Source organism: Periophthalmus magnuspinnatus, chromosome 11 (assembly GCF_009829125.3).
Source record: "Periophthalmus magnuspinnatus isolate fPerMag1 chromosome 11, fPerMag1.2.pri, whole genome shotgun sequence".
In the NCBI taxonomy this organism is placed as follows: Eukaryota; Metazoa; Chordata; class Actinopteri; order Gobiiformes; family Gobiidae; genus Periophthalmus; species Periophthalmus magnuspinnatus.
The window spans coordinates 31,468,314-31,493,095 of NC_047136.2; the positions used below are offsets into that span (position 1 = coordinate 31,468,314).

General features: G+C 43.5%; 1 protein-coding gene across 2 annotated transcripts; it reads right to left on the reverse strand.

The window, feature by feature from the left end:
- Positions 1–116: 116 nt before the first annotated feature.
- On the reverse strand, positions 117–22,755 carry col1a2 (collagen, type I, alpha 2). 2 transcript variants are annotated; one of them, XM_055225300.1, is made up of 50 exons: positions 22,557–22,755; positions 22,313–22,314; positions 20,188–20,223; positions 19,723–19,809; positions 18,704–18,760; positions 17,933–17,977; positions 17,794–17,847; positions 17,350–17,403; positions 16,805–16,858; positions 16,675–16,728; positions 15,568–15,621; positions 15,451–15,495; positions 15,273–15,371; positions 14,978–15,031; positions 14,791–14,889; positions 14,647–14,691; positions 14,370–14,468; positions 14,242–14,295; positions 14,056–14,163; positions 13,926–13,979; positions 13,757–13,855; positions 13,623–13,676; positions 13,456–13,554; positions 13,337–13,390; positions 13,150–13,203; positions 13,019–13,072; positions 12,841–12,894; positions 12,723–12,767; positions 12,552–12,650; positions 12,376–12,483; positions 12,251–12,304; positions 12,098–12,151; positions 11,622–11,675; positions 10,933–10,986; positions 10,745–10,852; positions 8,107–8,160; positions 7,436–7,489; positions 7,197–7,358; positions 7,026–7,133; positions 6,807–6,914; positions 6,675–6,728; positions 6,492–6,599; positions 6,372–6,425; positions 6,185–6,292; positions 6,023–6,076; positions 5,800–5,907; positions 5,481–5,724; positions 5,017–5,201; positions 4,163–4,405; positions 117–1,188 (listed from the first exon to the last, which is right to left on the reverse strand). In XM_055225300.1, the coding sequence occupies exons 1-50, from the start codon at positions 22,624–22,626 to the stop codon at positions 1,042–1,044; spliced, it is 4,059 nt and encodes a 1,352-aa protein (XP_055081275.1). In that variant the 5' UTR covers positions 22,627–22,755; the 3' UTR covers positions 117–1,041. The 2 variants fall into 2 exon arrangements, with proteins under 2 accessions (XP_055081275.1, XP_055081274.1); XM_055225299.1 differs by lacking the exons at positions 14,242–14,295; positions 14,370–14,468; positions 14,647–14,691; ... (4 more) ...; positions 22,313–22,314; positions 22,557–22,755 and having other exon boundaries at positions 14,056–14,150; positions 15,573–15,621; positions 20,188–20,253.
- Positions 22,756–24,782: the final 2,027 nt, after the last annotated feature.

Sequence of the window (24,782 nt, forward strand, 5' to 3'; positions counted from 1 at the left end):
GCCTTGGCTATAGGTCCTCACGGAGTATTTTATGGCCACAGTTCACACCTGGGCTCTGGCTTAGGACACTATATGGAGGATCTGTAGCAGATGTGACTGATGATGCACCACTCTGGTCCAAAGCACAGACTTTTATTTGTAAGTAGAAGCCATAATCTCCCAGACGAGATAGAAGAGATATTTACAGAAATAGTGGGGTCACACATCATACAGTGTAAACACAGATGGACTGTACAAGTTTAGACCAAATCTAATGTCCATTTGAAGTGAGTGGATCTTCCACATCAGATATGTGCTTTCTCAACATCACAGCACTTACACTGCTGAGTGGTGGGGTTGGAACATTGGACATGCTTTATTCAGAAACTTTTCACAATTTATTTAAACATCTCACATATACAAAATAGGTACAATAGTCTTTGTCATTTGAGAGAGAGTGCAGCCGATAAAACCATTTAGAATTAAACTTGTTGTGGGATTTGATGAAGAAAAGATTTGAGAACAAACAAATGGAAACACAACAACCTTCAAAACAAAACAAAAGTCAGAGAGTTTGGGTTGAGTTCCACCTGCTGAAGAGCACCCCCCCATCAGGAGGTGAACGCCAACAACACACCGTAATACAGTCCCAGAGTATTAGCACCAGAGATGTGAGCACCTCCCAGACTCTCCAAGCACTTTGCCCCACCAACACGCACCTCTCTGGCCACACTGGTGTCTACGGGCAAGGCTGAGGTAGTTAGAACCGCTCTCATGACTCCTCTTTTGAAGACACACAAAGACCACAGAATAATGCTTTCTTTTTATTACACTTTTATTTTTGTACAAAAGGATGACATGGCGTCCCAGAACAAGCTGTTTCCCTGCGTCTCTCGGTTGGGCTGTATTAGTTTGCATTGCACAGACGCTGCGCTCAGTCCCGTAAGTCCTCTCCGATGGGGGCTCTCTTAAGCAGGTGGAAGGGTCAGGTACAAAACAACAGACAGAAGGGGCATTGTGGTCTTTCTCTCTTTTGGTGTTGTTAATTTATTATGAGTCTATTTATTTGAAACAGACTGGGCCAATGTCCAGACCAAACTCTTGGTCAGCGCCACCAATGTCCAAAGGTGCAACGTCGAGGATGGGTAGGCGAGAGGGTTTGTTCGTTCTGTACTCGATCACTGTCTTGCTCCATTCATCAGTGTGTCTCTGCGGGGGAGAAGATGGCAAACATGAGTGATGCAAACACGTTTCAGTTCCACACATTTGAAAATGCTTTAAAATGAAGCAGGCAGAATTCTGTGAGTGGAACAAAACAACAGTGCTGCCCACTCCAAAGCCCACCAATGTTCCACAAGTCCATTCAATTTTCTTTCTCAAATTCATTTAATGCCTAATGCATTTCTGAAACCTTTTAAAGATTTAGCTGATGTGTCTTATTGTCATTAGTTACCAGCCTAACAATCTTTCACTTGTATTTTATTTTAGAAAGTCTATGGGGAAAATGAATGGGAAGTGTTGACCATTGAGCTCCATAGTGGAAACTTTTGTGAGTGTTTTGGGGGCAGACAATGAATTGAATTTACTGTTAATCATTTATTACATCAATATTACATGTGTGCCTTACACTATTATACTCAAGTGTGAACTTTGAGAAGATGTAGATGGGTTAAAAACATGAAAGGTGAGTGCTTCTTGTGTGGATGCAAGGGCTCTACTGGATTGTTAAGTGTGATGCCGCTTCTGGATCATCAGCTGAGTGAAAACAATGAACATGTTTACAATTTCCTCTTTTCTATAGACTGCACAAGGGACGTTGCAGTAGAGGCTAGGCTAGGCATTTAGTGAGATATACACACCTATACTGTGCAAGATTTTTATTACGTTTTTTTACATAATTGATACAATTTGTGGTTAAACACACACTATTGGAAGATAATTGTCGCTTGTTTAATGAATAAGGAATAAAAACAAAGCTAGAAATCAGCTGTTAAGTTGTCGGTTGGACCCAGAAGTGACATCATCATGTAACAATCCAATAGGGCCTAAATCTGATTAAATCAGGAGAGAGAAAATAACTTTGTGATTTGAAGGATTTGGTTTGACAATGACCCTCCTTTATAGCAATAATGCAATTCAAATGAAAATACTAACTAACTAAAGATTAGGGTAGTATCAAAGAATCGAAAATCAGATATTAACTGATAATAAAACTAGAACTGAAAGGAGATACTCATTTAAACAGGTATCAATACTAAAAAAGCCAAATTTAGAGGATAGAAATGAACCTTTCCTGAACAGCTTTACTATCTATTATTTAATGTGGACAATGATATTCTGTTGCATAAATAGTGTTTTGTTTTTTTTGTTTTTGTTTTTATCATTGTGGTATCGGAATGGGTTCCGAGCATTGAGTCTATTCCTTAGTACTGGAATTGAGTATGAAGTTTTAACATAACAACACCTGATGTGAAATCGGCTTAAAGGCAAAGTTACACAGGCTGTGCTCACACTTCCACTCAATAATAAGCTCTACTCAGAACTAAACCAGAACAGGACCAAGTCATGTCTACATCAGGACTTGTTTATTGGCTTCCTTCTGGGTGCAGATCTAGAGTAGAGGGGCAACCATTATACCAAGGGCTTTATCGCTTCTTGATATGAAGTAGTGTGCCCCCTGGTGCCCATTATGCAGCTACACATTTGAATTCCAGCAAATTTGTCTATTTATGTTAGTCTCTCTGTGTTTTTCTATGTGAATATCACTGGCCTCATAATACGGTTGTTAAAAGTATCAAAAGTCAGATACTGAAACTAGTATGAAAACTAGATACCCATTTGAGCAACTATCAATACTGAAAAAATCATATAACAATTACAAAATTTGACCTGTCCAGAACAGATCTTGAGCTGCATCAGGACTGGTATAAGACCATATAGTAGCCTAAAGAAAATGTTGAAAATGACTGTTGTCTATTGTCTATAAAGGATCATTGTGAAACTGAAATTGGTATTGAGTATTGAGCCTATTCCTTAGTATTGAAATTGAGTTTGAAATTTTAGTATTGTGAAGACACTTCCACAGCATAAGTGTCAAAGTAACTTTTTGGCCAAATTGCCTTATCTATTTGGCCAAAATAGTCTAATAACAAACCAAAGCAGTGGTCATTTGGACACTGTTTTTGCAATCAAGATTAAGCATAGAGAAAAACTGTTTTGCCAGGGAGTGAAGGAAGCTATTTTTGTTAAGCGAATACTTTGAACAGAAATGGAGGAATACGATTTAGTCTAAGCTGTTAACTGTTTACAGACGCATTCTCAGCCCCTGGAATAAGACCACAGCAAGCCAATAAAATGCCAGTCAGGTACTTAACATTGCAACAGGTAAGATAGCCAATACACAGTATAACAACCCATAATGGTGTTAGCTCGTAAACAAGTCTGTGTAATCCCTCAGTCACCCAGGTATGATCCATAGCAAAAGAAAAAATTCAATTCTGTCAACTTTGGATGTTTTGCCACTGCCTTATATCTATCTATCTGAAGGGAGGAGCTAACTACTCTGAAACTAACATACCTATCTGTTTACAGTTTCTGTTTGTTAGCTATGTCTATTGAACTGTGCCTGAGTCATATTTTGCATAATAGTTAAGGCCCCTAACACATACAGACAGCCCTCTTGGCTTGTGGATATCCAAAATAGGCCTACAATAGATCTAAGAGAGCTAAAAAAAAAAAGAACAACAGAGAACCAGAACCTATGAGAAAAGGTGTAACTATTCCATTCACAGCCGGTGTGTCTGAAAAGCTTCAGAGGATTTTCAGACAAAAAAAGTCCTGCTCTATTTTTCCAGTGAGCGTTATATTAACAAAACAGCCACTCCGTAAGAGAACCAACACCTTCACCAGAGCTGCTCAGGATCCCAGTCTGCCATACATCTCCATCTCAAAGCCACTAACCACTACTTTTGAAGGTAGTGAGGTACAGATCTTAGGCAAAGAAAATAAATAGTTTGAGAGGGAAGTTAAAGAGGCAATGTTTGTTAGGAAAGACAAGCCATCTTTGATTGCAAAAACAGTCTCCAGAGGACCACCACTGAAATCTTTTCTACTTCATCATTTGTTATGCTGACAGGCCAAATCACTTCTGCTTGTGTTTGAATGATTCTGAAGCAGTACTCACAGTGCAGCCATCCTCCAGCACAGAGTAGGTGAATCGGCTGTTGCCCTCAGCACGGAGCTCCACATCGTTGGAGCCCTGCAGCACCAGGGCCTTCCTCAGGCTGCCGCTGTCTCCATGCAGGTAAGCTACGCTGTTGCGGCAGTGGTACGTGATGTTCTGGCTGGCCTGGTTGGACAACAGCCTCATGAAGGCCAGTTGGGTGGCCATGCTCTGGGGGCTCAGGGTCTCATCATTGTAGGTGAACTGTGGAGCAGAGGGGACCATGTGGTGATTATGTGAAGCAATTGTCATAAGCAGTGGGTAGAGTAGACCAAACTTTTAGTCAAGTAAGAGTAATGAACTATGCAAAGTTTGTGTGTTAAACATGACACACAACTGCAGGGCTGTTTATAATGAGGAAAACAACATTAGAACACAGATGAAAAATGAAGTGTAATATTGGCCCTTTAACCTCATGTAGAACCACTTCTCTAATTTTCTAATGATAGATAAAATATATTAATATATTTAAAACCAGGTGAATTTTACTTAATTAAATAAGCTTAGGTTTTAAATTCAAATTCAGATATTTTACTCAAGCCCAGTAGTTGAAATTTGGAAACTCAATCCATGCATTTATTACATTTTTTTCTCTTATCCTTGTCTTATACAAATCTGACTTTTTACCATGTTATATAGGCTTTTTTTCTACATTGTGATGTCATTAATGGGTAAACCAGGAAATCTTCCTCCATGTTTTTGTGGTCCACATACCTTGACTAGAAGTAAGAAATAACAGTATTCTTGAGTAGGGGTTATGGTTACTCTTCCAACTGTGAGTAAGTCTAAGACAAAAGCTGAGTATGTGAGCATACCTCGGTGCCTCCGTTTATGGTCTCTCCGAACCACACATGCTTCTGAGGCTGGGTGCTGCGGTACCAGTTCTTGCGGGCGATGCTCTCTGGGTGGGCATGGATGCAGGTCTCGCGGGTGTCAAAGTTGCAGAAGACTCGGATGGCGTCGTTGATGCAGCCCTGGTTGGGGTCGATCCAGTAGAAGCCTACAGAGGGGTCAAATGTTAGGACCACAATGTAGGTCTGACAATCTGAACTCCTCAATCTTTGAACTTCCTCTGCCAGTTTTATTATAGCAATTCAAGTATATATGACCGATTAATGTATTTTTCTAAATTTGACTTGGTTTGGTGGGATAGTACATGTGGTAAATATTTATTATAGTTTTTTTTTTCTTTATCTCTATACTAACATATGAAAGTTCTCATTCAGTCTGCTTCCTCCCCTGTTCCTCTAAACCTCTGCCTGATGTGTATGGGGTGTACCACTGCTCCAGTCGGGGTGGCTGAGGTGGATGTCTCGGCAGGTGCGGGCAGGGTTCTTCCTGGAGCCCTCTGGGGTCAGCAGGTTGTCAATCTGGGTGTTTAGGGACTTGATGGTGGCGTCCACTTCGTAGTCCTTAGCCCTCAGAGCGGGCTGGTCAGCTCTGTATTCATCATATCCAGAGACATCATATCCACCACCAGCGGGGCCCGGGGGTCCAGGCAGACCAGGAGATCCAGGAGGGCCCTAGAGAGGGAGCAGAAGACAGTGTGAGGCCCACGGGTGACACAGACAATCTGTGGCTCTATCTGCTGCACTTACAGCAGGTCCAACGTATCCAGGAGGTCCACGAGCACCAGGAGCACCCACAGCACCAGCCTGTCCAGCTCTGCCGTCTTTACCAGAGGGACCATGAGGTCCAGAGGGGCCCTGCACACAGACACCGATGTTTAGATTTAAACTCAAGGATAACTCATGTACAGTTTTTTTTTTCTTAAAGGTAAGTACATGTACAGTTTATTCTAGATTAGGCTGTTCCACTTACTCTGGGACCAGCAGGTCCTGAGGGTCCAGCGGGTCCAGTGTCACCAGCGGGTCCCTTTATAAAACAAGAGAGATTAAATTAGCTGGCCCATACATGTTTGCTTCATGTATGAAACATAGCACTATGAACTTTAGAACCCTAGTCCTCCAAGAGACCACTCACAGAAGGTCCGGGCATGCCCTGAAGACCAGGATGTCCACGTAGACCCTTCATGCCTCTCTCTCCCTTGTCTCCGGCCACACCCTTCTCTCCTCTGACACCCGCAGGTCCCTAAAACACAGTTACACATGAGTATGTTCTGTGTAGAATTTTGGCCACATCCTGCTCCAGTCTCTGGGGTCACACTTACAGCAGCACCTCTGGCTCCAGCAGGCCCGACAGGTCCGGCAGGTCCAGCAGCACCCTGAGAAGATATAGTGTAAGTGGACAACATTGACCATGTCACAGACACATCTCAGCTCAAACCTACAGACTCTCCACGGTTTCCAGGGCGACCAGCAGCTCCAGTGGGTCCAGCGGGTCCAGGGGCTCCGGCCAGACCTGAGGGTCCAGGGGAACCGGGCTCACCACGATCTCCCTACACAGAGACACCACAGGCAGGTCAGAATGCAGCTACATGTGCCAATGACTTTTCTCATAAAACCAGCAGCACCTTGAATCCAGCGGCACCGGGGCGTCCAGGGGGTCCATCATTTCCAGGGTTACCCTATGGACACAATAACAGAGTTACACAAAGTCTATTGTAGGACAAAGTCCAGAGGTTAAGACAAGGCTCACGTCTCACCTCACGGCCAGCTTCTCCCTGAGGTCCAGTCATACCAGGAAGGCCGATGTTTCCAGGGGGTCCACGGGCTCCAGGGGGACCAGCAGGGCCTACTCTGCCAGGCTCACCCTAAGGGAGGCACACAGCAGTTTTAAAAGCTTATCGTCCAAATGCAACCATTCTGTTTCTTTTCTCATATAGCAGATATGACACATCTGAGGAGTCTTTAGATGTACTCACCAATCCTCCAGCAGCACCAGGGGAACCACGGTCTCCTCTAGCACCAGGCAGACCCACAAATCCCTGCAGTCCCAGAGGTCCAGAGGCTCCAGGAGCACCAGGAGAACCCTACAGCAATCAATGTGTTAGCCCACAGCTCCTACAACTACATTCAGTCACTGCTCCACTTACAGCAGGGCCAGGCTCTCCAGATGGTCCCTTCTCTCCAGATGGGCCTTGAGGACCGATCATACCAGGCTCTCCAGAGGGACCTGCAGGGCCGACATCACCACGAGCTCCACGAGGACCATCCTTTCCAGCGGGACCAGCTGGGCCAGGGGGGCCAACAATACCCTGCATGAAAGATGCATTTACCATTAAGTAGACCAATGAAAATATATGAAAATGACTATTGTAGAAGAGATACTCACAGCAGGGCCAGGAGCTCCCACTCGGCCAGCAGCGCCAGGGAATCCAGTCAGGCCCTATCAGCACAAGTTCACAATCAGAACCACAATGCAACTATCAAGAGGTGTGTAAAAATAAACTGGACTAATGATTCAAATTGTATTTGCTACTGTCAGTTTTGTCCTTCTATGGCAGAGAAATCACCACTATACTGCTATGGCAACTATGGCAACTATGGCTAGACAATATTAAAGGTCCTATGTTACACGAAACTAACTCTCGTGAGCTTTAAACCATGTTATAACTCTGTTTCCTCCTCAAAAACAGACCTGGAGCTGTGTTTTGTTTCATTCACACATTTGAGCTTGAACACTTTATTATTAGTCTGTCTACATCTCCAAAGCTCAAAATGTTGTGTTACACCTTGTGATGCTGTTTTTAGGCTAATGACTAAGAACACAGCGTAACACAGATGGAGTTGCGTTTTGTTTCATTTACACATGTTTAACACTATGTTTGTGATGAGGAAATGTTCAAACAGGTCAGAAAATCACATTATATGATAAAGGTTTATTGTGTAATAAAGTTTGCTTCTTAATCTAATTAAAAAACACACTATTTAGCATGACAGAAGAAGTGTTTCCCCAATCTCTCCTCTTCATCAGCCTGTCTGTGGATATCAGTGTATACTCACATTAGGGCCTGTCTCTCCACGAGCACCAGCGGGTCCAGGGGCACCAGCAGCGCCCTGCAGTGAGAACAGACAGGGTTAGAGCATCTGCATCAGCTCTGCTCTCACACATGAGGCCAGAACTGCCCAAGCCAACAGTTTTACAGTGTCTCAAAGGACTTGGTACATGTCAGACTCTTTCCTCGGGCATAAATATGTTCTGATGTCTTCATTATAACCAATAATTTAGGTTTAATGAACAATACTGTAAATGAACTAAATGTGTCCTCTTACACTTTTGCCTCGGTGAGACTTAACCTGCGGATAGAGGGCACACACAAGTTTTTCTCATTCTCACTATATTGACAGGACATGCCTCATGTGAAAGCTCTGCAGCTCAGTGAGTGAATTCGAGGTTGCACTAGCACTGATTAAGAAGGGTGCAGGTGCTTGGTTTAGATAGTGATGATCCAGATCAGAGTGAGTCCTGTTGGGTTTAAACCAACTGGATTTCAACAGTGAAACTGCCAACCCAAAAGAGAGACTCATGTGAGGCTCATTCTGTTAGCTGATTGGACAATCGTTTTAAGAACATCAAATAAAACATAATGGGATGTCATGGCCAATGTTTCTGTAATTAAGAATACATCAGCATTACAGTAAAAAAAACAGTAAAAGTCATATTTGATTTGAACATATATGGAATAGTTAATATTATTTAAATTCCAGTAATATAGGGGGAAAAAAAAATTCAATACAGTATTACATTTCCAGTGTTATCAATGTGATATTTTCATATTTTTATGACTAAGAAGGTTGAATTCTGTCAGCTCTACAGAGTTTTTTTTTTTTTTTTTTTTGAGTAAATATGTTTGGCGATTCATCCAAGAGTTTCTTCAGCTCTGAGGCAGCTCTGGTAAAAGACTTATATCTGTCTGAAGGAGGCGCTAACTACACTGAAACTAGCACAGTCAGGAGTATCTGTCAGCACTGGGGTCCACCTGGATGTCACAACTTACCACAAACAGCAGGATTACGGATTTTGTATTTTGGCTAGTAACACTTACACTCTCCGCTTTGACCACTTTTTTACTGACTGTAATTATACTGTCTCTGTCTGCGTATTTTCATAGTGAACATATATGAAAAATATAACAACTCCATAAAGACTCATTCAAAAGACTCATTCTGGCAGGTGAGACACTAATTGGCCTTAGAGACAAACTTCAGGGATAAGTGAGCAAAGATAGCACTATAGTAATGCATTAGAATCACATATATATATATATATATATATATATATATATATATATATATATATATATATATATATATATATATATATATATATATATATATATATATATATATATATATATATATATATATATATCCATTTTCTTCCGCTTATCCGGGGCCGGGTCGTGGGGGCAGCAGTCTAAGCAGGGACTCCCAGACTTCCCTCACCCCGGACACGTCCTCCAGCTCCTCCGGTGGGACCCCAAGGCGTTCCCAGGCCAGCCGAGAGACATAGTCCCTCCAGCGTGTCCTGGGTCTTCCCCGGGGCCTCCTCCCGGTGGGACATGCCCAGAACACCTCCCTAGGGAGGCGTCCAGGAGGCATCCTGAGCAGATGCCCGAGCCACCTCAACGCCACCTCTCAACGTGTAGGAGCAGCGGCTCTACTCCGAGCTCCTCCCGTGTGACCGAGCTCCTCACCCTATCCCTAAGGGTGCGCCCGGCCACTCTGCGGAGGAAGCCCATTTCAGCCGCTTGTATCCGCGATCTTGTCCTTTCGGTCATTACCCAAAGCTCATGACCATAGGTGAGGGTAGGAACGTAGATTGACCGGTAAATCGAGAGCTTCGCCTTCCGGCTCAGCTCCTTCTTTACCACAACGGATATATATATATATATATATATATATATATATATATATATATATATATATATATATATATATATATATATATATATATTGTAGTTATTAAAAGATGCTTTGCGTTCATTACATGGCTGCAGGATGAACTGCAATTAGCAAAATGTCAAGGCTGCAAACCAGAAAATATTGACCTTGTTATGATATTAAACCTCTACAAACATGTTCTGAAATACATCTGGGATTAGTTTAAGTAGATGAGATTTCAATTTTCATTCAAATGTGCTCTTGAATTGAAATTTGAAAATATAAATTGAACTCACAGCACCCTCAGATACTAGTCTTAAAGGCCCTGCACCTGATTTTTTTTTTTCCATGTATTTGAGCAAATTTTGACTGCGCCAGCACAGATATATTGTATAAACAGCTCTTGAGGTCAAAATCAGCTTTGTGCTTTAAGTTTAAGCATTTTAAGGTCCGAGAATAAGGACATGTGCGATTACCATACTAGTTGTTGTAAGCTTTACCATGATGGTAAAACTCCACACTGGTTTCTGAAAGATGTGAAAAGAGCTTATAAACTTATTGCAGTGAACAATCAGCATGGTCGGAATGTATAAGGTAAGTGAGGAATAACTAAGGACCAAACCTTTCTTTTTTTCATATTTTTAAGATAGTCATAATCAGAAAAAGTGCCTTTAAAATAGCACTGTGGTTACTGAAGTTATGTTAAAATAAAATCACATAAACTCAGAGGAACTTTCACATGCTGCGGTTTACTTACAGGAGGTCCAGATTGTCCGGCAGGTCCGGCAGGTCCGGAGGGTCCTGACTCTCCCTTTCCTCCAGCGGGTCCCTTCTCTCCACGGGCTCCAGGCTGACCATCTGCTCCCTGTGTGGCGAAAGGGTTAGTGGGGCCTGAGGGTTGTGGTAAAGTAGGTGTGATGTTGACATGATCGAGACTGGACTTACAGGGGGTCCAGCAAAACCAGGTGCTCCGGCTGGTCCCACCTCTCCTCGCTCTCCCTATGTCAGAGGCACAAGTTAATATGGTATTTAACTTCAAATGCCGCATTTCTCCCATAGAGACATAAGGATCACCCCTTAATGTAGCACCCACACATCAACATATATATATATATATATATATATATATATATATATATATATATATATATATATATATATATATATATATATATATATATATATATAATAATGGCCATTTTTACACAAAATTCCTTATTTTATATAAAAACATCACATTATGAAAAACTTGTACATTAGATTTTAAGTAAACTCCAGAAGACATTTCAAAGTAATATCTCTACAGTTAAGACGCTGTTCTGTTCACCTGCAGCGTCTTGCCTTTCCCTGAATCACACAGGCCAATCATCTCTCTATAGTATTAAAATGACAAAACAAATGTTCATAGAACATTATACACACTTTGTCACTTGTTGTCTTCTTAGAGCAATATCTATCAGAGATGATCAGAGAGGAACCTTTTGTGGATTACATCAAGATTAAGAGCCATGCACATATCCTTTGTTACATAAGTGTAGTGTAATGAGAAGGAAGCTTATCATTGTAAGTGGATGATAGATATATGATCTAGGACAAGAAGAACCAGGAAAAGACGTAAGAGGGTCGGTGCTTACAGAGGATCCGCGGGGTCCAGCGGGTCCAGCAGGTCCAAAAGATCCTGCTTCTCCCTGAAGAAAACACAGAGCCATGATCAGTCACTCCTCCAGAGACTTGAGTCGTACTACACCTGCACACAACCTTCTATATCAGAACGCTCCATTGATACTTTGACGCTGATGTCATCAACATTCTCTGGGGGTGTGATGCTAACTGTAAGCACTGCACTGTCAGAAGCTCCATTAGAATTTAATCTGATCTTTACAATCTGACCAGACACAACCTCCTTTTTTGTGCTGTTAAACAAGTCTCTCAAACTTAAAATTATAGCCACAAGCTAGCTAGCTTACGCCACATACATGGATGACATCTAAAATCTCTTCAGGCATGTTTTAGTCACCTTTCTGTTGAAAATCAAACACCTAAACAAATTCTTTTATTTTTATTTTATTTTTTTTTTGTAATTAATTATTTCTCATTATTCTTTACTAACCTTATCACCATTGGCTCCGGTAGGTCCAGGGGGTCCAGCTGGTCCAGGCAGACCCTAAACAAGCCCATAAGAAGACAGTGTGAGACCAGTGTCCATCCCAATCATATACTGAAGTGAATATACAAATGTGTTTTAGAAATGAAAATAACATACGCGAGCTCCGTCTCTGCCGGCGTTTCCATCGGGTCCTCTGTGGCCAGCCTCTCCCTGAAACACGCGCAGATCAGACTTGTCACATGCGCACACACACGCCACAGTATGGATGAAGCATAGACTACCTTCTCTCCTTTGCCGCCAGGTGCACCAGCTGCTCCTCGTTCTCCGGGCATGCCGCTGGGGCCCTGGTGCCCGGGGGCTCCGACAGCTCCGGTGAGGCCAGGCTCTCCCTGAGGACAGCTGCAGCATTAGACACTGACACAAACTCAATCAGGAGGTAAGGTAAACTGTTCTTTACCTTAGCACCATCAGAACCAGGGGCTCCGGCAGGTCCACGGGGTCCAATAGCCCCCTGAGCTCCAACAGAACCAGCAGCTCCAGGGTTTCCTCGCTCTCCCTACACCACAAATTCATTGTTAGAGCCTTTTGTGCACCACAGTGAAGTGAAATCATGTCCAGAGACACTTACCTTACCACCAGCAGGTCCTGAGGCTCCCTGCTCTCCTGGGATTCCCTACAACAAACAGTCTTGGTCAGAAACTCAAATTTATATTTTAAAAATGAATAATATCATGTGCTATATTTACTCTGTCTCCGGGTTTGCCAGCCTCTCCAGCTGACCCTGCAGGTCCGGGCAGACCCTGTATAAGTAGATGAACATCTTCAGGACAGACACTGGCACTTATCTGCATTTATCTACTGAAAGAATCTCCATAGAAAGTATATTGCTGAAGTTAGTAGTTTACAGGAAGTCAGGCTTGTTACCTGGAAGCCGGGAGCTCCTGAGGGTCCTTGCTCTCCCTTCTCACCTGGTCCACCCTAGAGCACAGAACATGTCACACAGTGCACATATGTGTGGGAGCATACTGCACAATGGGAAGGTTCTGGGGGCTTACTGCAGGGCCCATGGGGCCAGAGGCTCCGTTGTTTCCATCAGGTCCAGGGGGGCCCTGTATAGGAGCACATTTAGCACTCAGGCTTTAAAAACAGACAGTGTGAGGAGTGGTGTAAGGAGCAAGGTGAGGAGTGGTGTGACGGTCAGTGTGAGGAGCACTGTGAGGAGCAGTGTGGGTCAGGTCTTACCCTCAGGCCAGTGGGGCCGGTGGATCCCTTGTCTCCAGGTTTCCCAGGCTCTCCCTGTGGGTTACACACAGTTAACATGCAGCCCCATTCACTTTCACAGGATGAACACTGTTACGTACAGAAGGTCCCTTAGGTCCGGGGAAGCCAATGTTTCCGGGCTGTCCTCTGGGTCCAGTGGGTCCAGGAGGACCAGAGCGGCCATCTTGTCCTGCAGGACCCTGGACAAGGACATGGTGATTAGACATGACTTGTGACTGTGGTGTAGTACACTGCACATGACACTCACAGAGGGGCCCTCCTTGCCAGGGGGTCCAGAGCTACCGGGGCTTCCTGGAAGTCCCTGGGCACACAAAGCACAAAGATGATCACTCTGCAGTTTTGGATCTTCATGTGTCTCCAAATCAGCTTTGTAGGACTCACCCTGAGACCAGCGGGACCAGGCTCTCCAGCACGACCAGCATCTCCGGGGGGTCCACGGGGGCCAGCAGATCCAGTGGCTCCACGGGCCCCAGGCATGCCCTGCAGATTACACATAGTGGTAAAGAGAACCATGGAGTATGAATGGCACAGGAGGGAGACATGTACTTACAATGGGTCCACCTCTTCCGTCAGCACCAGGCAGACCGCGACCACCGGGAGCGCCCTGCAAACCCACACACATTTTAGCACAGAGGACATGGAAACAAGAATGTACCTTGGTGTGACAAAAGTCTACTTACTCTGGCTCCACGAAGACCGGCGGGACCAGTAGCTCCAAGCTCACCAGTGGGTCCTCTCTTTCCCTCCTCTCCCTGCGATCCAGGGGGTCCCTGAGGTCCAGAGTTTCCCTGCAGGTGGACATTGAACAGATGAATATGTCCTCCTCAACAACAGTGCATCAGAATACATCAGACCATGAGACTTACAGGCTCCCCTTTGGGACCGGAGTCTCCCTTCACGCCTTGGATTCCAGGGTCTCCCTAAAACACAGTCACTTTTAGAACACAGAACATGTGTGCAGCTAGTAAAAGTATATAAAACCTGAGATACGCACAGGCAGTCCTCTGGGGCCAGCGGGGCCCTGAGCTCCCTGGGGTCCGGGACCTCCTCTTGGTCCAGGGAAACCAGGAGCTCCAGCCACACCTGCGGGTCCCTAAAGGACACATGGAAGATCAAATAAGTAATCACATTTATAACTATGCCTAATATCTGTCTGTACTGTATAAAAATAATGAGAATAAAAGTATGTACTAAACAGTAACATGTCTAATAAAAGCCTCTAATGGAGGAACTCTAAGAATGCTAATAATAAGTATTTGGCTCATACTCACAGCAGCTCCTTTTGCTCCGTTCAGGCCATTAGCACCAGGGTTTCCCTACAGAGAGAGAAAGAATATCAATATATATAAGGACAAAAATGTACACGAGCACTACATAGTCAGCTGTATGTGATAACTGAGGGAAGTAAGACTCACAGGAGGGCCGACGGGGCCAACAGCGCCGTTGGGACCAGGCTCTCCTCTAGCTCCCTGAGGTCCAGATGGGCCAGTAGCTCCAGCACCTCCGATCTCTCCCTGTGGGGTTCATGACTGACATTAGGTCACACTACCACACAGAAAGGATCCAAAAGCAATCAAAGACAGGAAGTGAGGTCACATTTACCTTAGGACCGGGACCACCGGGAAACCCAGGGGGTCCAGCAGCACCAACAGGGCCCTGTGGAGAGAGCAGACTTCTGAGGTCAGAACAGCGTCATAACAAGGGCAAAAGTCAAACAGGGAAGGGGATCATTAGAACTTTTCATTCACAAAACTTCTCTGCATAACATAAAATTGAGCATTGGTTTATAATTTGAATCAAAGTATGTGATTATAGTTTATGACATGTTTTCCTGTAAACAGTCCCAGAACACCAGGATTGTTCCCCCCAGATCCCTTTAGAGCATGAGGGTTCTTACAGCTGGGCCAGCGGGTCCAACGTTACCATCAGCACCACGAGCGCCAGCGGGTCCCGCGGGGCCAGCACGACCTCTCTCTCCAGGCAGACCTCGGGGGCCCTGAACAAAAGTACATTATCATTAAACCCCACCACCACCTCATGTGTCAGTACAGATCCAGAATGGTCCGTGAACTTACAGCCAGGCCGGGACTACCAGGTGCTCCTGCAGATCCAGTCTCTCCCTGCACACACACAGGGGTCAGATAGATGTCACACACCCAGAACACGACTCACCACTGGCCTTGAGACCTCACCTTAGCTCCAGCAGCACCAGGCTCTCCTTTACGCCCGTCCAAACCATTGTAGCCCTGAGAGACAAGAGACATGAGACACAACATTCTGCAAAAAATGATAAGACCTTTGACAGGGTGGTCCATAGACAGGGAAAATGGGACATGACTATCTGGATTCTTCTATCTGGATTTTTTTTTTCTTGATTTATACAATTATATTTTATAATGCTTCAGTCGTGCGCTAAAATGTGACTGGGAAGTGTCTTGAAATGAAATATTCACTACTCACTTTTTGGTCTCTACATGTTCCATAATACTGCCTTAAACCTATCTATCTGCTGACAAGCAGATGATGAAATCAGGTACAGGTCAGATCTGTGGAGAGGCAATTAGACTCACAGTCTGAATGTATACTTTCTCTAATCTCCAAAAACACCAAAATTCAAGATGAATTCAAGATATGAATCAGTCGGTGGAACATTCCAGGTAAACAATACTGTCTCCATGGAAACGAGCGGGTGGCAAACCCTCCATAGGAAAAGCACCATAGTGCAGCTTTAAGTTAACATGATAATAAAGCACATTTATAAGTTTTAAACATTACTATATTACTTTTGTGCACTCAAATTTGATGAAAACTCAAAAGTAATTGAAAAGTTAAAGCTATAAACAGATCATCTGTAGCTTTAAGACACTAGCAGGTGGCATAATTTACAGACGACGGGTATGGGTACACACTCCACAGTATTTATCTGTAGTTTTGCAGTTGCTTCAAACCACAATAAGGGGGCGCATTTTATTAAACTCAACTGTACTTCGGTCTAAAATGCCATGGTATTTGTTTTTTTGTTTTTTTATGAAATGGTTAAATAAAAACTTTATGCTGAAGGTGTCTATTGGTCAGCAACAAATAAAAGAAAGCGCAAATGACATTACAAATCAGAAAAAAAGATTAAATCAAAATTGACTATATATCACAAACATTAAGTTAAATTGGAAAACATTGGCTGGAGAGTGTGTAGAGTGTGTAGAGTGTGTGTAGAGCTGTTTGAAATCACCCTTATTCTACCATCACAACAGTTTTCAACTGTAGTTTTATATGTTATTGAAATATGTGTTAGCACTTACTCTGTGTCCTTTCATTCCGGGGAGTCCAGGGGTTCCAGGGAATCCACGAGCGCCCTACATGTCCCATACACACACACGTTAGTCAAACACACACACAGTTTATAAACAGGTTTATGGAGATGGGTCTGACCTGAGCACCCGGGGTTCCTCTGTCTCCAGGCTTTCCGGGTCTGCCATTGTTACCCTAAGGAGTAACATAATGGAGTTAGAGATCTAGAAAAAAAAAGCTAAAATAAATAAACTAAAACATAAAATCAAAAGGAGGAGTACTATACTCTGCGTCCAAAAAGTTCAGACCTCACATTTATGCATTCACTTCAACATATATAAAATAAAAAAAAAAATCATTTTTTTTTTAAACCAAATTTAAGTCACATTTGGATAGATTTTTTTCAAGTATAGTAAAATTTTATATTTAAAGTGAGAAAATGTTACGGCTGTGCTTGCTAAAACTGAAACTTCTTGGCATAATTTGTGCATAATTTTCTTCAAAATGTCTCTAGCTGTTATCACTACTAGATACTAGTCGAAATTATTAAAAGATCACAAAAAACTATCTGATCTCTACACTCCAGGAACAGTTTGTCAATTTCATGAACAATATGAGAAAAACAAATATAAGAAATTGTATATTTGAAAAAATAGAGTGACATAATAACAGCAGATGACACATACATCTTCACCAGATTTGCCAGGGGGTCCAGGGGGTCCTCGGGGGCCAACAGGTCCCTGCACAGAGACAATGAGCACATGTCATGTATGTATTTGACACCAGTAAAAGACAGGGTTCAAATGAGTTTAGAATGAAGAAAACAACTGTATAGTATCTCTCTATACAAAATAATAAAATCTATTAACAAATCATAAGGTCTTACAAATCTGGAGTGTAAGGGAAAGATGAATGCTGCATGTATAAAACAGTCTAAAAAGATGAATGCTGCATGTATAAAATAGTCTAAAAGGATAAATGCTACATGTATAAAATAGTCTAAATTAACTAACTACCTGTTTACTATATTTTCAAGAAGGTTTGGATGAAAGCTTTGCTATGACAGAAATAAAAACAGTTGCAATAACAGACAGTCCGACATATATGAAGTATATGAAAGTTGATCTTACAGCTTGACCAGGTTCTCCAGGCTCACCAGGGTGTCCGGTGTGTCCTTGAGGTCCCTATAGGCAGAATAAATACAAAATATGATTGCAGACCTGATACATACCAGGGCCGGTTTGTTAGGCGTGAATGTGGGGCACTTACAGGGGGTCCAGGGGGGCCAGGGGGTCCTCGGGAGCCCATCATGCCCTGCAGATAAAGAAAACATCAAACGATAATATGGAGACTGGGTGAGAGGGGGATGGAGGAGGAGGAGTTACATGTGTTTTATTTTGTATTATAATATTTGTTATGTCGTAATTCTACTTTTTGTATATTTTATTAAATGTACTGATCAAATCTAAATATAATGGAACAGTCATTATTTAGCTATAGTTCTATTTAGTTATAAAGAGCCATAAGCACATGTCCACAGAGATTTACCCTCAACACAGCGGGCAGCCAAAATAACACAATATGTGAATATTTTTAAGTAAATGTGCTAAAAATGCTTTTAGATATATTTGTTGATGTTAAACTATGAGACAATTGGAAAACGACTGTAAAACAAAATACCTAGCTTTACCCTTATTTGAACCAGCAAATACATGTTGGTATACATACACATATACATGTAAATTTATTTTCATTGCAATTTGTTATCAGCTCTTTTTGCATTTTAACCAAATGCTCAAGAGTACATGTGTACATATGTTCAACATTAACACTATTATACCTGTACATTATTCCTTCAAATCAAATCTAAATGCACTGCAAAATAAATACAATAACTGTGTTCCCTTCTGGTATAAATAAAAGTACACACAATAAATACTGAGCCCTAATGAATATAGTTGATAAAGTAAGTATAATAACAGGCCTACCATTAGCGTGGTCAAACGTGTGTGTGAGCGTTCCTGAGGAGTATGCACGTACCATGGGTCCAGGGCCAGGGTCAGGAGCCTTCGCACCATCATACTGAGCAGCAAAGTTCTGCACAGGAAACACAGCACTTTTAGAAGATGCATACAACATTGCAGATCTCAAACTGTGTCTAATGTCATTTCACTGTGTTGGTCTTATTCTGGGATCTTCTACTGCCTTTACATTAGGAGCAAGTGAAGACAGGGACATTCTGGATAGCAACCAGCGGGTGACGTTATAATGACCATAGATTATTAGAGCTGACACAAAATGCATGGTTTGACTATAAAATATGAATAAGTACAGGAAGGCAAGGCAAATCAGATGCCTCGTCTGGGGTTATTTTGGTCATGCTGAAAGAGTGCCATCTGACTTTCAGGTAGCACAAAAAGCAAAAATGAACTAAAATATGTTTATAACAGATGTGAGAGGAAATAGGTCGCACATGTGCTTTAAGGGGGCAACAGGGAGAGGTCAAAAGGTCACAAAGTAATGGGTCAGCTTTAATGAGGCAGAAATGGTTTCACAACATGTCCACCATTTGGCTGTGGTCCAAGCAAAGTAAAAAACGTCCTATCACATTCACCTAGGTCTCAGCGGCTATGTTTACGCACGCACCCAAAATCTGATTGGTATCTGATTTCAGGAGTTTTCAGATGATTGTAGAGTTACATTCGAAATTAGTAATCTGATTTCTATCTGACTGTTCACATCGGTGCAGGTTTTAATAATTATACAAAAAAGGGCAAACTAATGTCTGAAAGAAACTAATGTCTAAGACTGAAAGTAAACTTAAAATTCATTGGAACTTTCTTTTCCAAATGCTACAGTTACTCTAAAAATCCACTGATTAACTGTCACGTGTCACCAAGTGTTTTTTTTTTGTTTTGTTTTTTTTTAGATTTTTCTTATACACAAACCCAAAATCAGATCTAATTATCGGGTTATCTGATTACTGAAATCATCCGATTTTGACTGGCTTTGTAAACGTAGCCACAGTCTCTAACACACCAAAACACATAGCAACTTACTCCGCCTCCAAGTCCAGGGGGTCCAGGGGGGCCTGGGGGTCCGGGCAGGCCAGGCTTTCCATCTTTTCCATCAGGGCCACGGGGACCCTACACAAAGCAAAATTGTGATTTTTAGTAAACATTAATAAACAATACCTTGCTTTTTCTTCTGTACTTGTTCTAGTTTGCATGAGTTTATCACAAAAAGATGTTGAATGATGATGAATATTTTTGTTATGAATAAACTGCATCCTCACATTCATTCAATGATGAATAAACTCCAAAAAAAAAAAGAAAACTCTCTCTGTGACTGCGCTTTCAGCCCTGATGTAAACAAAGAGGCGTGGCTTGTGAGGTTATTAGGTCATGTGACATTAATATTAAGTCATGTGACATAAACATCCCTGGAGTGTGCATCTATAATAATCACATGTGCTGTTACAAGTCATATACAGTACAATAATATTAAGAAGAGAGCAAACGTACCCGGTCACCTCGAGGTCCTTTCTCTCCTCTGAGTCCCTGTACAAACACATTGAGTCAATACGCAGCAGGTGAATGGGACATGTATGTAGTTACACAATTAATATGAACAGGTCATAAGCAGTCATATGGATCTATAGGTTATCACAATATTCTGAAGTATTTATTTAGAAACAACAATGAGTACAAATGTGTTTGACAAGTCACAGCAGACAGCACTTCACCAGGACACTCCAGACTGTAAACCCCAGTGACATCTTGTGATATAGGGCCAGGATTTCCCTTAAAATCCCCTTAAATATGGGTCAATACTGTGTCAATATTACAAACTGTTTCTATTATATTTAAACAATAGTACTGCTAACTAAGTATGTGAATTATCATCTCTAAAAAAAACATTTCTTGTGTGTTCTGATGGGCCAGTCCCCATACAGGAGCATCCCCAGAGCAATAGGCCCAGACCAGGGACAGCCCTCTCCGAAGTCTACTCAAAGGGCCCTTTGTGCTGGGACCCTGGGTATCCCTGCCCCGTGGATTCGGTTACAATCACAGCAGCTTCAGCCAATCGCACCCTCACCTGCTTCTAGACAGGACATGCTACTGCTACCCCGTACCATCCTCAGGTCTTCCCCGGATCCTGCCCACACTCAGAGCATGATATCTGGGCTGAGAGCGAGGACAGAGCCTGCTGCTGCAGAGGAGGAGGTGGATGTGTCTAACCCTAGGTATGTGCTGTTTCCGTGTGTGTGTGTCTGTATGTGTACTAACCGAGGCTGGGGTCCGGAGAAGGACATAAGGAGGCGAGGAGGAGAGGTGAGGAGATGAGGAGACAAAAGAGGGAACAAGGAAACAAAAGAAGACACTTTTTAGAACAGTAACAGACAACATCACAAGAATATCTCCAACTACTGCCCAACTCATACTGTTTACTACACTGCACACTGCAGTCCTGTCTACTCCCCTGCACACTGCAGTGCCCTTGTACTTGTACTACAGGTGAAAGTATGTGGAGGTTTTATTCAGGGACATCAGGGTCTGATGTTACTGTGAACATCCACTCTGCAGACAGCAGTGGCTGACTAATGAGTGAAAGTGCAGCTGGAGGGCATCCGGAGCCTCTGGAGTGTGTCGGTGCATTCCAGGCTGAGGCTGGTGGAGCTACAGGCCGGTGCACGCCCGGGCTGCGGGGCAAGGCCACGGGTACGCGCTCCACACCGGGGCCAAGTGCGCGTGCCGAGGTAACGCGCGCGGTGTTATTGTCTCTCACGTGATAAAAGTCCTGTTCAGAGCAGAGTGTGTCAAAAACACCGCCTTAAAATCACTGAGAATGAGAGTAAAGCTGTGCGCTAGGGATGGATGCTCGGGGAATGGTTTGGTATTTAAAATGATAACATTCATTTATCACCGAATCAAATATGATCCATTTTAACATGAATTTGTTTAAATAACTACTCATTTAACCTAATGAAAATGGACTTTTCCAACTCCAAGTTAAAGTACAAGGCATTCTAAAATATGTCTGCACTGATGGAAAAGTGTCAAAGGCCTCAGTGAGAGTCACGTGCACAGGTCAGACTGTCCCAGTGTCAGGGTTGGGGACCCTGACCCTGGGACTCGGACCAGACCAGAGGACCTCCTCAAGTCTCAGGACTGGACCAATGTGAGACCTCCACGTGACCCCTGCCACGTCGTGAGCAAAGTCAGCCACGAGAGGGCGCGCTTGGACAGTCAACGTCATGAGAAACAGATGTGATCCATCACATTGAAACGTGTCTGGCGTCTATGATCATTGAGAAGGATTTAAGGCAATAATTAGAATGTTATCAACGTGGTGATTTTAAATTGAATAAAGTTACAGCAATATCGGAAATCCATATTCCTATATTTAAAACTATTATTAGCTCATACTAAATAAGTGACACGTTTTTGTAGTCTGATTCAGAGGATACAGTGTCTTCCTGTGAATGCCCACTGATGCCAACCTTTTCTCCCCCACAGACGGCCGCCAGGGGGCGCCCTATAAGTTTCCAGTCCAACTCTCCATCTGGATGGAACAATGCGTCCAACGCCCCAAACTTTTCCATCTAAGGCACCACAAACCCTCAGCCCTGAGCTTGTCTAATGAAACTGCTCCTGCCCCTGAGACTAAAAGTGCTCACTGCCTCCACAAATACCTGCTCCTAACTCTGCTCATAACTCTGCACTTTTCTACAGGTAAACCTGATATGATCCACCAGATGCACAAAAACAGAGGATCCTCTGGAGATAGTCCGCTGGAGAGAACTAGGCCGTGTCCCAGACTCCTCTGGCTGAAGTAGTCCAAAACAAATGCAGAGCATCCCCTGAAGCAGCAAACATCCCAAAAGACTTACACTGACATGTCGCTAGATATGAAGTTACTGCGAGCAGCAACAGAATCCGGGTATCCACAAAGCTGAGCATGTCTAAGCAGACATGCAGACTCCTTGTGCCGCTGAGCCCTGGTCGTGAGCGCACTTAAGCAGTCATACAGGGAGGACTGAGTAACTCCAAACTGAGCGGAAAGCTGCTGCCGTGATGCTGAGAGCCACAGGACGCTGAGGCCTCTTTATACGGCAGGAGGGACTCTGCTCCTGCCGTCACTCAGCGCCCCTTCCACCAATCAGAGGCCTGGAACTGCGCTCATCCGCGCTCTGCGCCTGCTCCAGTGCGCCTCCTCCGGTCGCTGCGCTCCGCCAGGATGATGACGAACACAAGCGTCTAATTAGATCCATTCTTTTTGAGGACGTGGACAGAGACGGCTTTAAAAAGAGACACCACTAGTTTTTTTTCTTCTTCTTCTTCTTCTTCTTCTTCTTCTTCTTCTTCTTCTTCTTCTTCTTCTTCTTCTTCTTCTTCTTCTTCTTCTTCTTCTTCTTCTTCTTCTTCTTCTTCTTCTTCTTCTTCTTCTTCTTCTTCTTCTTCTTCTTCTTCCTCTCTGCTGTGAGAATGCGGCAGGGCCAGCATAGGCAGGCACAGACAGGAGCAGCACGGGCCTTCTGTCCTTATAGAGTTTAATGGTGATAATCCCTCTGGATGTAGAATCATTTTTATGGGTTTATCCGTGGGGTTTCACCCGCTGAGGAGCATAAATATCCATCTACTTCCCCCTGTGAAATCTGCGTTTCTTTAGTTGTCCTAGATTTTGGTCGAACAAGAGAGACGCATTTTATTTCCTTGAAAATACATAAACACATGTTTTGGGTAAACGTGTGAACGCTTAACAGTCTCAGTGCTCGCTCACATTTTAATTTGCAGCGTGGAATGCGCGCGCACGGCCCAGGTGTGGAGGAGACTTCACTCTCACCTGCCGCAGGACCAGGCATGTCCCGCACCAGCGCCTCTCCTTGTCCCACCATACACACACGCACAAACACACACGCGTGTGAGTGTTAAAGCCTTTCAGCAGACTGCTTTGGGTGTTTGTAGGTTAAACTGCCTCATAATGGGTACACACACCTCCACGTGCGCGCTCTCCGTGTGATGCGCGCTTAGAGCCGGGAGGTGTTCGGGAGATGGCACACATCCACCGGCTGCTTCTTTGGAGGAGGAGGAGCGAGGAAGAGCCACAAAGCTCCACATCAGCAGCTCCAAGTTCACGGCAGACTGGAGGAGAACTGTGACGGGAAAAATGTACTTTACTGTGACGGGAAAAATGTACTTTACTGTGACGGGAAAAATGTACTTTACTGTGACGGGAAAAATGTACTTTTCTGTGGCAGTATGTCTCTGAATCTTACCACTATAATGTACTCTCCACCACCACTGGCACCATGGACCCAAATATGAGCAAACTCACACAACCTCCTCACAGAGGGGAGACAGAATAAGCACTGTGCCACAGTAACACAGGGAGAACATGCACACTCCACTCAGATCAGGAGTCTAACCCACAACCTCCGGGTGAGAGGGAGGACAGGATAACCACTGTGCCACAGTAACACAGGGAGAACATGTACATTATAACTCATCCACCATTTTGTTTGCTCTTGCCTGTCTCACATGCCTCTGATTGGCTGGTCTAAATGTGCTGCACTGTGATTGGCTCGTATCATATTTCTAATGTGAAGTGGGAGACATTGGTGAGACTCTACACAAACTGAAATGAACTTAAATTCCACAGACTAACTCTCCCTCTGACAAACTGAAATCGAAGGTCGAGTGATGTAGATGCAGAGGAGGAGCAGATGCAGGGCTGCTCCTCTGCATCGTGAGTGATAACAGGATGCAGAGGAGGAGGAGCAGATGCAGTTTGATCCTCTGTACTGTGTGTTATTACAGGGTGCAGAGGAGTTCAGATGGGTGCAGAGGAGGAGCAGATGCAGTTTGATCCTCTGTACTGTGTGTTATTACAGGGTGCAGAGGAGGAGCAGATGCAGTTTGATCCTCTGTACTGTGTGTTATTACAGGATGCAGAGGAGGAGCAGATGCAGTTTGATCCTCTGTACTGTGTGTTATTACAGGGTGCAGAGGAGGAGCAGATGCATTTTGATCCTCTGTACTGTGTGTTATTACAGGGTGCAGAGGAGTTCAGATGCAGTTTGATCCTCTGTACTGTGTGTTATTACAGGGTGCAGAGG

Bases quoted from the DNA above. Each gene is read 5' to 3' on its own strand.
- col1a2 (XM_055225300.1), bottom strand. From the start codon at position 22,626: ATGCTCAGCTTTGTGGATACCCGGATTCTGTTGCTGCTCGCAGTAACT. The intron at 5,908-6,022 runs GTAAGTGGAACA...GTCTGTGTGCAG, and splicing joins CAGGACCTGCTGGTCCCAGA to GGCCCCTCTGGACCTCATGG. The intron at 1,189-4,162 runs GTGAGTACTGCT...TCTCCCCCGCAG, and splicing joins TGCTGGAGGATGGCTGCACT to AGACACACTGATGAATGGAG.